We start from the raw sequence: 12688 nt of genomic DNA, 5'->3' as shown, positions 1-12688 counted from the left end.
TGACAGCCCACAGCTCCCACGGGTGCAAGAGCAGCATCTGCACAGGGCGGTGGATGCAAACGCTGCGGGGGTGGAGGCAGCACCAGGGGTGGGATGTGGGAAGAAAGACACACAGACCCGGCACAAAAGAGCCATCAGATCATTGGAAAACAAAGAGCTTGTAATAATGAAAAAAGGACAGATTTCGTAACCAATCACTTTTTCCTTTGAAAAACACAATCACAGTAACTTTGCTTTATACAACCACCTAGAAACTATGAAACAGTATCACATTGTGCATTTTTTTTTTTTTTTTTGTTTTAAAACCTACTTATCAAGAAGGGTATTCCACACTTCAAAAATTATATCCATTTGGGGAGGAAAGAGGAGACAGCTAATAGCGCAGTCACAGATACATCATGAGTCCAAGCAAGCGGCAATTCTTTGTCCTCACCTTTTCCACTTAGCCAAAAAAGAAGAGTGGAGAAGGGGATAGCAAAAGAGAAAGGAGGAGGAAAGAAAGAAAGCACCCACAGAGGACTAATCACACTCCATAATTACTTTTGACATCTACAGGGCTTCATAGAAAGATCATTTAGACCAACACAGCGGGGAGGGGGAGAGGAAGGCGGCAGCGGGACCGGGGGGGAACTTTGGAATTCCCACCCCGAGCCCCTTCCAAACGCCGCTCCTTCGTCAGGAGGACCTACGGGACGGAGAGGTCATCACAAGTTCTACCAGGCTGCCCAATTTCTCCTCGGGAGCAAAGAGTTTGCAATTTGGTTTCTAGAGCTTGAGGGGCTGTCAGGCCACGGGGCACCTTCCCCGGCAGGGTCGGCGCCTCTCGCCCACCGCGGCGCGGGGCCAGAGCAGCCTCGGGCTCCCGCCGGGAACATCTGGGGCATCGGCCTCTGGGCACACCCAACGTCACCATCCCTTTTCCTCTCCTCCCCCGGCCAAACCTGCGCTTCTCTCAGAGCCAGGACCTGCCGCAGGGACAGCCCGTAACACCCTTTTAACCCCGCGGTGGCGGCGGGTCGGCAGCTGGCCCCGAGGTGTGGGGTTTGGGACGGCGTCGCACCAAGGAGGCGAGGTGTGATGAGGCGACGGCCACCGAGCCCCACCGCGACTGCTGCAGTTACCGTAGGGATTGTCCACTCTTCCCCACCCCCCGGGAGCCCCAGCCCCTCTTTTCCAAGGAGGCAAAACAATCTGATCGCCTTCTGGAATAAAAACGTAAATAAATATTTAAAAAAAAAAAAAAAATGCTTAAGGCAGAAGATCATCATCCCCCTGCGAGTGCAAAGCGGAACGGTGGAGGAGAGGAGGGAGGACACGGGGCCGGGATGCAGCGTGGGAGCAAAGTGGGGTTTGCGTTCCCGGCGGGAGCCAAGCCCTGCCCCGGTCCCAGGGCACGTCCCAGCGCGACGGCCCGACACCGGGGCCACAAACCCCCCCTCCCCAAAAAGCCTGAGCCACGGCAAGCGGTAGGCAGCAGCAGCCTGGCCACACAGGGCCAAATTCACCCGGCCGTTCACAACGCAGGCAAAGCTCGAAGGCTCCGCGCCTTCTCCCTTGCTCCTTGGAAGAGCCGAAGTAAAATCCCCAGGGACCTGCTCCCTCCCGGCCGCTGAGCATCGCAACAAGCAGCACAAGAAGTTATTAGGGAAGTAAGAGCAGCAGGGATCCAACTCTGCTCCGCAAGAGACTTCCCCCCCCCCCCCCCACCCCTCCCCAAAGATTGGGACGCTGCCGGTTGTCCCCCCTGCATCCAGTCGGCTTCGGACAAGCGGCAGAGAGGCTGAGACGCTGACAGCAGCAGAAGGGCCGGGAGCGGGGCAGGGGATGGCGCAGGATGAGCGACAGCCAACTTTGGGAACGCTGCCTGGATTTGAGAGGTAGGAGCTTGATACGTGCAGGCCGCGGCCACGAGCGCTGCAAATGGATTTTTATTTATTTATTTATTTACTTATTTATTTTTAAAAAAATGCGGTGGTTCCCCTTGACGGAGCAGCTCCTGCTCGGCGAGCCCGTAAAGCCTGAACCTGCCCTGCTGCCGCTTTGGGAGCGCTCACCCGCAACAGCACGGCATTGCCTGCCCTGGGCAGGGGACCTGGCGCTCCTGGTGACAGTCCCAAAGCCATGCAGGGAACTCCAGCTAGCAAATAAACCCCGGGGGCTGCAAACCCTAACCCCGCCGCAACCTGAAAAAAATCCCTGGAAGAGCGGGGAAGGATGGAAAGCAGGAGGGGATCGGCACGGAGAAGCGAGTTCCAAGGGAATCTCCAAAAGTCACCGGCCACACTGTGGCATCTCCTCCCCTCAGACGGGGCCACCTGCGAGGGTTTCAGCCAGGCAAGAGCAGCGGCCACGCCACCCTCGGAGCCGCACGCGGCCACCGCCTCCGCACCGCATCGCGAGGAGAGGGAGAGCTCAACACCCGAAAGCCAGCACGGCTCCGCCGCGCCCACCGCGCAGCCCCCTCCCAGCTTCCACATCCCACCCGGCCCAACGAGTAAAGCGCCGGATAAGAACCGAATCCCAGCTCCTTTTAACTCCGCTCCCCGTATTTCTGGATGGTCACCCTCGCTGATCCCCGCGCCGGGGGTGTCTCCAGGCACCCATCAGCAAAGCCCGCTGACGGGACGAAGCCCCGACCACCGGGGCCATCTCCTCTCACCACCTGCTCTGCTTCGTTAGGGCTCCCTTCATTGCCCAGATGTTCTCGTAGACGCGGAGCCATCCCGGCTTTAGTGCTCGCGCTCGGGAGGAATCTGCACGCCTGATTTCGCAGAAACCTCAGGGAGGGAGGGAGGGAAGAGGCCGAGGCAGGGCAGGAGGGCTGGGAGCCTTTACGAGCTGTGCCTCTGGGAATTCGGGCTGCTTTTCCCCAAGAGAGCATCTTCACTGCCAAGAGGGACGATGTTTTACTTTAGGAGATCACGTTTGCTAGCCGCAGCACGCCACCTCCCCTTTCTACCTTCTTTCTCCTACCGGCAAAGACAGAGGAAAAAATGAAGGGAAAGAGCAGAGCAGACGGACAGACCGAATTCTCGCCTCCCGTAAGGATTTGGGTAAACTACAGAATAAGAATTTCACAACATGCAACCTGACCCTCCCCGCCAGGTTGGGAAGGGGACGGTTGGAGGGTGCAGCAGGCCGGCCACAGGCCGTGCCCCGCTCCCCCCAGCCCAGCTGAGGAAGGCAGAGCGCTCCCAGGGCACTGGCATCACTTCAAAATGTCTCTCTGTTATTTTTTCCTTCCCTCGGAAAGGAAGAATTACCAATAAAGCTCTGCTTCTTTTTTTTTTTTTTATAAAGAGCCACTTGCTTAAGTAACACCGCTGGTTTCTGCTGGATTGCCCCCTGCCTCTAAAGCACCCCTAGGCCGGCACGGCTTCGCTCGTCTCCCACCGCTGGAAACACCTACGCGAGGTTTGGACACAACCGCCGCACTGCGAATTAGGAAACTGAAATATTTATAAGGGGCTCTCTACCTCAGGCTCCACACCTCCTTACAAACAGGACCCCTCCGGTTTGAGTACAAACAACGGGGCCTAAGGGAGTTAAAAATAAGGGAAAAAAAACCAAACCAAAACAAAACAAAACAAACAGGCTGCTGGGCAGTGAAAAAAAAGATGAGGATGACCCCGGCGTGCCCGGCCGCGGCGGGAGATGCGGGGAGGAGACAGACAGACAGACACACCGCCGCGCACACCGCTGACAGAGCGCAGGCACCTCCCGGCAGGTCCAGGGGGGTTTCTTTGTAAGCTGAGAGAGCGTGCAGCAGGAGTGTCGGGAGGTTCCAGGCTTGCAGCGTGGCCCTCAGCCTGGCACGGGGTTCACCACCACGGAATTTTAATCTGTTTCCAATTCAATGGAGAGAACTAAGTTTCCTTCTTCAGCCCCTCTGGGCAAAGGGCACAGCGGGCGAACGGAGAAAATGCAATGTACCGGTTGTGTGAGAAACCATGCCGTCAGCTAATTAAAAACAAAACAAAACAAAGCAAACAAACAAAAAAAACCCAACAAAGCAACTACCGAAGAGCAGCTGAGCAAAGATTCCTGCTATTCCACCACCCGAACGAGAGGCGAGACACCGGACAGACATCAGTGCGAGGATCCTACTCCAAGAGTTTCACCCTCCCCTCGCAGCCCCAGCCGTGCAGCACGGCTGCCCACGGGCCGGGCAAGGCGGGGGGGAAGGCGAGGGGGGGTCCCCGGGCACCCCGGCCCGACCCCGCGGCAGCAGCCCCGGCTGCGAGGTCCAGCTCCAGCTCCCCCCGCCCGCCGGTGCTGCGGCGCGGGAGGGCGCGTCGCGCCCCGGCGGGGGGGAAGGATGGTGGGGGCTCTGTGGGCCCCCCCCAATGTTTGTTTTCCTCCGGGAGGAGAGGCCGAGAGCACCGAGCCAGCAGCGTCGCTCTCCGGGCAGTACGGCTGCCCGTCACCCACGTACCACGCTTCGTAACACCGCGCCTCCCAAACCGGGTGGGCGAGCCGAAGGCGAGGGGCACGAGTAGCCGCCGAGCCACGGGACGGCTACGCAGCGCCCGACAGAGCCTCTCTGCCAAACCAGAAGCCACGAGGACACCCGTCGGTTTTCAATTCCACCTTCCCCATCACCGGGTGGGCACCACACAGCCCTTGCCGCGCTCCCCGACACAGCGCCGCTTCCTGAGCCCCAGCCTGCTAAAATCCCTCCCACGGGAACCACCCCCTCCTCGCCTCGCCCCACTTTTGCTGCGCCGGGCTGCAGGAGAACACCAGAAAAGCTCCCTGCTCGGCGTGGGATGCCCTTATGCCATCTAAGGATTATTAAGGCTTGGAAAAATCTTTTTTTTTTTTTTTTTTTGGATCCGGAGAAAGAAGTTCTGAAGCCTTGGGTTCGCCTAGCTTTTTGCATGGTTGGTACGACCCAACTCTCCTTTCCAAAGGGCCTTAAGGATCACCTGCACTACTTTCACACGGCTGCATGGAACGTTGGCGTTGAACGGCACAAGAGACATGCCCAGAAGCAGTAGCAGCAACTAAAAAAATCACAAAGAGAAACTTTGGTTTAAAATAAAATAACACTGAAAAGAAGGAAAGAGAGAAAAGGTAAACACAGGTGCAAGTTGTCTCACGAGAGGGGTATTTGCAGGGCATAACCCCACAACCCTGGAGATCCAGATCTACATTCCCGGCTTTGTTTTACCATTACAACCTTCATTGCACAGGACTCAAAATCACTCTCATATGGTTGTTAAGTTTCATAAATAATGTGAAAACTATATGCAACAGATACATCGTATTTCCAAAAAATTATAAGAAAAGTTACATCAAATTAAAAAGTAGCTTCATGAATGAAGATACTGCTCTAAGTGCACTTTTCCTGCAAGTGCAGCCAGTGCCTCAGCGCTGGATATGAAGAAAAAAAAAAAAACCAACCTAAAAACAAAACCAAAAAAATCAAGATTTAAAAACTTAAGTCCGGTTTCAACCAGTCAAAACCGGGCCAAGCAGAAACCGAGTGTGCTCTCGGCACTGTCCCATGAGGGAGTCCCTATGATGCTTCGTTATCCAGATAGGTTTGTGTGTCCTTGTTGAGACTGTAAACAATCCTTCTTTCCTGAACTGTCCTCTTTATTGGCAAAACAAAGTAAAATATTTTATTTTTTTTTTTTTTTTTAAAATAGAACATTAAAATTAACCCAGAAGAAAAGAAACGAAACACAGTGAGCTTGTTGGAGTCCATAGGTTCTGGTCTGGAAGAGCTCGGAAAACGTGTTCAGTGTTTTCTCCTGTTTTCAGCTGGAACTGTACCAGAGATCGGGTTACTTGGGGAAGAGGGGAACAGAATGAGAAAACAAAGGATGCGGAATAAGAGACCGTGGCCATCTCATGTGTTCGCTTCGTTCGCTAGGTCCTCTATCAATACTTTAGTGTCACAAGCCTTGGACCTGGAAAAAAAAAAAAAGGCAAAAAAAAAAAAAAAAAAGGCAAAAAAAAAAAAAGGCAAAAAAACAACAAACAGAAAACACTCAGTGGGGAGAAGAAATTCCTGTTACTACATGTAGACAGTAAAACTGCAGTGCACTTGTGGGGGCCGGGAAAAAAAAAAAAAAAAAAAAAAAAAAAGTCTTATACAGAGAGGGAGTAAGCAGCTCCCGGAACTGTTTCACACTCCCTGGGCATAGCAGAGCCTTCTAAACGTGCCCCAGCTGCCCCTGAGCACCCCCCCCCGCGGCAGTGCCCACGGCCGGGGACGCCGCGGCACCGCGGGGCGCCCACCCACCCACCCACGCACCCACCCGCCCCCAGGACAGCGGGACGCGCCGCAGGGATCGCGCCGCCACTCCTGACACCACGCTGTGCTGCCGCAGCCCCGGGGAGCCCAGGCGGGCACCCCGGCCAAAGGAGCCCCCCGGGGCTCCGGAGCTGCGGCGCCGGGGTGAGGCCCGGGCACCGGCGCGTCCCCGCGAGGCTCAGAGCACGGGCACTGCAGCCAAGAGGCGCCGTCGACACGTGCGGGGGGCTGGGGTGCCGGGTGGGGAAGCGTTTAGGGTGCAAGGATGATTGGCGGAAAGAAAAGGAAGGCACGGGTTTAGATCTGAGGGAGGAAGGGGCCTGAGATCTCACCTATGAAATCTGATAGCTGAGAACTTGGGGTGGTCTGAAGCCTGGAAATGGCCGGTTGAAGAGAAGCTCTCTTCCAGGTTTGGATTTGTAACCTCTAGCAACTGCTACAGGCTGTTTCTTTTTTGTTTTTTTTTTTTTTTTTCACAGGAGGGGAGTTTTGTAAAGAAACTCCCTTTTCCAGTGGCTTACCCAAGATGATGTAAAGGATGGATCAAGCCTCCGGCATAAAAATATTCATTTACTAATTGGACCCGTCCTCCTTCTGAATAACTATTTCAGCTGAGATCTTTCCGTGATTACCCAGTCCATAAATGGTCACCCAAGCATTAAAACCAGCTCTAACACATAACTGGGTTTTGTTGCACTAGAGGAGAGGCGAAACATACTGTGAAGCAAGACGAGGTCTGCGCAAGGACACGCTCTGGCTGCGCTTCCACTGTTTGTTCTTGCGGCGGTTTCGTACTCCATCCTCCTGGTCCATCATCTGATCCAAGAGCGTCAGGTCGTCGGCGTTGAGCGGTGCCACGGAGATGTCCCTCACGGCACGGAACTCACCACAGTTGTTCAGGTGCTCGTTCTCCAGGCGGAAGAAGTTCCACACAAACCGCCTGGGTGGAGAAAAAGTGGAAATTACCAATTCGGTTCCGCTCTTGGGGGCATCGCCCGTGTTTGGTGAAGCACCTGGATGCCACTGACTGTTCTCACTGACCAAAGCGCCTCCAGGAACACGCCGGGAGTACGGAGAAACGGCAAATGACCGACAGCAGCACCCGCAACAACATCGTCCCAACTGTCCGGAGTAGAGCAGAGCTGTCGGGCTCATTCACAGCGACGACAGCCCTCGAATCCGGACAGCACGAAGGCAGCGGGCATTACAAGCAAAAGGCAACCTCCACCATGTAAGGGAGTGAGGTTCAGCCTCAAGGGCTGTTACTCAGCTCAAGAAGCTGTGGAGGTGGGTCTCCGACTAGAGGGCGAGTGTGTGAAGAGCCATGAGACCTTGCGGGATCCAGACCGGCGATGCAGAACCCGAATTAGTGTTTGGCAAAGAAGCAGAGATTTGAACGTTGTAAGCTCGAGAGTCAAGTGAGATTTCAACTGGGAATTTCAAGAAGGTAATTTTAAGGAGGAATTTAGCAAAACCAAACCCCTCAAGATGAGGTCTAGGTTCAGAAGAAACTGTAAATGCAATAGGAAGGACCCAGCCCCACACTGCAGCAGAGCCCTCCATGGCTTTGCTCACTCAGCACCTTGTTGGGATTAAATGCTCCTGTTAGACCTAGACTTTCATTTCAAGGACCGGTACCTTCCACCTCCAAGGAGCAAGGCACTTCCTCCCACCGTGCTGATGTTATAGAATTAATAAAAAAAAAAAAAAAAAATGTAAACGAGAAATGGACTGTTCAGTCAAGCAGCCTTACCGGAATACCTCAAGTGGGGCAAATACAGTAGAAATGATGTCCCCAGCGTACGGAAAGATTTGCATGGAAGTGAGGGAGATCTGGATGGTCCACGCAAAACGCAGGATCACGTCTTCTACAATGGCACAATAGTAGTATGCCTGAAGAACAAGACAGACACACAGGACCGCTCATCGTACGCGTTCTGCAGAGCAGACAGACCTCTTCAGGCCTTCGGGAAGGCACCGAATTTGCTGCTCAACCGCTCGAAAAGGGAACAGCACGAAATGATCTCTTTGAAACAAATGAACTCTACTCCCAGAAAACCCCAGCCCATGGCATTCAGAAGCACGAGCGGGCAACTGCAACGTGCTCTAAACTCAGCAAGTTTTGTTAAAGCAATAAAAAGCCTCTCCTAAGGTAAGAGCAGGCTGTATACGCACTTTCTGCGGGTAGACAATTCCTTCTCGTAGAAAGGTATTTTCACCAGCATTTTTGTCAAAGAGACCCCAGTCCATCTTCAGGTCCCAAATTAGGGTATAGCAAGAGCTGATGAAATAGAAGATAATCCACAGGTAGAAGAACACTTGGGTGTCACTGTGGTTTTTAGCTGGAAGAGAGAAGAACAGCACACTTCTGTACAACTAACAGCAGACTGCTTCTTAAAACAGCTACAAATTGGTTGATTCGATCAGTGGAAGTGACACACCTTTCATTCAAGCTCTGGGAAAATCAGGCTGGCTAACCTGAACCAAACCAAAAGCCTCACCAGGACCAGCTCTACGTTGTCATTTAAATTCCACTTTCATCCTGTTCGACGTTTTACACCCGGGATTGAAACCTGCACTAGTATTTTTATTTTCTTGAAGCTTGTGGCAGACTTGCCATTCTGACTCTGAACAGCAGGTGGAAGCTGAGGGCCGTATTTCACAAAGGACACTGGCTTGTACAAAGGAAAAAGCAATGAGGCAGTGCTCAGTTGGGAGGGGTTTGTAAGAAAATATTTTAGTTTGTATAAACAACTGTGAATTAGCTCACTAAAAGCCCGAAAGAGGATGGGCAGGACGGGAATTCCCACTAGCCATTTCAGAGCTTGTGGTGGCAGGGCAAAAGAAGCAAAAAGAAGGGAATACACTAACATGTATGTATGTGTAAATCCTGAAGAAGGCTCCGTATGGAGTTTTCAGTGCCCATATACAGCTCCTCTTGGCAACACACGGGACTGTGGGCCCATTGTCTGCTCACCCGTGGATATGTTTTTGCAATGAAGTTGTTCCCCATTCCCCCCTTAAAAGGTTACGCTGCTCTCAATTTGGATAAATTTCCCTGTATCAGTGGACTGGGTAAAACCAGACAGATCTGACAATCCTGTTTGCTTTTAATTAGCAAATCTGGGTCATAAAGTTCATAAAAATAAAGCATGTTTTAAGGCTTTGCAAGGCTGAGATGCTTTGCATCTCACTGCTATCGGGAGTCTTTGCTCATTTCTGTGCAGCCACTGCAATTGCTCGTTCACTGATTCTAACAAAGCCAGTAACATTTTTGTACAAAAAAATCTGTAATGTTTTCAGTCTGAACCCAATGCCATGCTAAGTGACAGCACTGTTTTCCATCTAGGTGGCTTTAAAACAACAGAATCCCCGAAGCCGATCCGCAGAGGGAGCGACAGGGCAATTTACCCTCTCTTTCCCTTTTTGTTTCTAACAACGATAATATAAATGTAATGCAGCAACCCGATAAAACTAATGGAGGTGAAAATGAGAGGCATTGTGTAAGAGTAGATTCCTCCCATCACGCCTTTCAGGCTTCCTGGACGTGATGTGCAGGATATAGGTCAAATACCCACGCTCGCCCTCCTTCCAAAACACCCCCCCCCCCCCCAGCAAACCTATTCAAGCCACTTCTGCAGCAAAGCCCATCCGCACCGAAGCTTCCCGCCGGCGGAGGGGAAGGACGTGGGACCTGCTTCAGCTCTCAAGGTTTGCCCAGCTCCCCTGCTTTCCCGCCTGGCTGGCAGGCTCTGAGCAGTAACCCCCCCATCCTCAGCGTTGCCCAGGGGCAGGTTTAGCATCGCCTCATCGCCGCAGAGCCCTGACGTCACCCGGGAGCAGGCACAGGCGCCCTGCAGAACGCGGGGCTCTGATGCCCGGCTGCCTCAATGCCGCTGCTTCGAAACCGCCTCTCCCATCCATTTCAGAGGGGCAGCTGCCCACAGAGTGAGGCTTCTGTGGAGCTTTGCAATCAGGGCTCTACCGCGAGATTTCATTCTCCCCCGTCGGCTCCCTCCAAAGCCTCCACCACATTATTTCAGGAAGAAAAGGCAGATGCTGACATTCAGTGACTCAGAGATGCTAAGCCTGTTCTTTCCAACATTATTTTTAGCTCATTAGATCCCTATGTCTAGTTCCCACTACCAGAGCCTACATGATAATTCAGAGGCAGCTGATGGGTTAAGCGCTTTCAAAGCATCTAAAATGCTCCAAAATACCCTGTGAGGTGCATGCTTCCTATTGGTAGCTTAGGCCTGAAGGCTAGGTCATGCTGTTTGTTTTTTTTTGTTTTGTTTTGTTTTTTTTTTTTTTTTTTGTGGTTGTTGTTGGTTTTGGTTTGTTATTTTTTGTTTGTTTGTTTGTTTGTTTTTTCCTTAAGGACAGAATTCAGATAAACTGAGTCTTACTCTGCATCTTCACGGAGCACACATGGAGAAGGCAGTGCAGATAGGACCATCCATCGGCGCTGCTGAGCACTCCTTCAGAGTTCCCCAGGCATGGAGGGGACAGTCCTGCCCCTGACTATCCTCTCAAGCTATGTAGGGGGCTAACAAAACTCCATCCTAAGTTGGCAATTACACAGGAAGGTGATTTCAACTGTTCATGCTGCTAAAACCTGTATTTTCTTAAAGATTATTGTGTGCAATTACGGAAAGGAGGGGTACTGGGAAGAAAAAGGCCCATGTAAGAAATCTCGTGGCATTAACCTCCTCAACCCCAAAAGGATGTACTTGCTTCTAGTTAAGTAACCCTGGTTTCAGCTCCCTTTCCCTGCCCCTGTCTTTGTAGCGCTCTTTTCAGTGACACCTGGGGTCACGCTGCTTGCCCCTTGCTCCTGCTCACTTTCTCACTGACCGGCTCTGCAATACGTTCATCTCCTGAAAAAAATCATTAAAAAACCCCAAAACACTCCCTGGTAAAACGTTCTAACCAGAACTAGCCTGTTGTCTTCAGCCATGGCCTCTGAGTCCCTTCCTGCAATCACTCATCCTCCTTTTCCTCCTGCCTGCAATTCTGTTTGATACCTCCCTTCCTTCTGTCCTCATTGGTATTCAGCCGGTGTACAGAAATATGTTACCGCTCTAGGCAAGCAATTATATCTCAATCTCCACTGGCTGGTCCTAGTGGCCCTCTTCCCTGCTGCTCAGGGGGCTAGAAAATCAAGGCATTCATATTCTGCCCAGAGGCTCCATCTACTCCTGGCCCGCCAGTTTTCCAGAAGCAATACATAGCTGTGCATATGTATGGTGATGTCAGGGTCTATTTAAGCAGGAGCTGTTCCCTCCTGTGTTTTTTCTTTGTTTAATGATGTGCTAGAAGCCACCAAAAACCATTAGCGAGGGATCGTCTCAGGATGAGGGAAGCACTGCAGACACCTGAACCTCTCCAAGAGGGGAAAAAAAAAAAAAAAAAAAAAAACAACAAAAGTCCTCAACGTCCCATGGGCTTCAGGAACCCTTCGGCAGCCCAAGTGCCAGTTCGCCCGGCGAGAGGTGCGTGAAGGACCTTCCTACTGGGTGCTGCGAAGGGCACCGCCGCGCAGCAACTTCCTCAGCTACAGTTTCATTCAAAACAGCACGTGCAGGACCAAACACCACCGGCACAAAAACCTCGGCGTTGTACACCTTGGGGGTGTCCAGCTGTGCCAGAGGCAGCGCCTGGCCACCCCTACTTGCCGCAAAGCCGACGGGAAGCAGCGTACCACAGCAGCCGTTTGCAACCTCCGCCACGGAATTTCCATTAGCATCCTCAGTTTACCCTATAAAAGCCAATTCCAGTAGACACTCTGCGCAAATACACCTACAAATTGCTCCAGGAGGTCAACTAGATAAATAATGGAAGGCTTCCACCTTTGAACTGAAGCTGTGAATGGCCGCAGTCCCAGAAAACAGCCAAAGGCACTTGCAGCAGCAGAATTTACTGTCTGCAAAAAATGCTGATAGACAATATCTTGGATCCCAAAACCAGCCCCAGGGGACACAGTATCTGACTAGCATTCTGAGGGAACACTACCCTGCAGAAATTATAGCCTCTTCTAAACACAGGCAAGAGAAAGGTTGCTTTCTATCAAAGCTAGACAGCAAATACTATCCCGAACGCTGTTCCTATTGACTTTACTTCCAAAGAATACTATCTGTTTACCCTGCTGAATTATTCTGGGGAATGTAAACACTATATAGTATTCAACACAGCAAAAATCAATGCCATGTATTATTGAAGATCTGGATAAGAGCACAATGGCCCTCGATAAGCACTCCTGGCGTGTCAGCCACTGCAGCTGGCTGTGGGTTCTGCTGATGGCGAAAGCCGTGATAAAAGCTGTAAGAAGCACGGGGTTATCAGGAAACACAGTCAGGTAAGCCCTGCTACATCAGACAAAACCGACCCAGCCAGAGCAGTTCTGCCTCCAGCCTCCATGAA

The 12688-nt window shown here is 52.0% G+C and overlaps 1 protein-coding gene across 1 annotated transcript in view; it reads right to left on the bottom strand.

The window, feature by feature from the left end:
* Nucleotides 1-139: 139 nt before the first annotated feature.
* Nucleotides 140-12688, bottom strand: part of XPR1 (xenotropic and polytropic retrovirus receptor 1) — a 113729-nt gene continuing 101180 nt past the window's right edge. The window contains exons 12-15 of the mRNA XM_042805510.1: nucleotides 8441-8607; nucleotides 8019-8158; nucleotides 6984-7205; nucleotides 140-5918 (exon numbers count right to left, since the gene is read on the bottom strand). Coding sequence (XP_042661444.1) covers nucleotides 5858-5918; nucleotides 6984-7205; nucleotides 8019-8158; nucleotides 8441-8607 — 590 coding nt within the window. The 3' untranslated portion in view covers nucleotides 140-5857. The remainder of the gene's footprint in view (nucleotides 5919-6983; nucleotides 7206-8018; nucleotides 8159-8440; nucleotides 8608-12688) is intronic.

Source organism: Tyto alba, unplaced genomic scaffold (assembly GCF_018691265.1).
Source record: "Tyto alba isolate M040663 unplaced genomic scaffold, T.alba_DEE_v4.0 Super-Scaffold_1000006, whole genome shotgun sequence".
NCBI lineage: Eukaryota > Metazoa > Chordata > Aves > Strigiformes > Tytonidae > Tyto > Tyto alba.
This window is presented reverse-complemented; position numbering and strand designations above follow the sequence as displayed.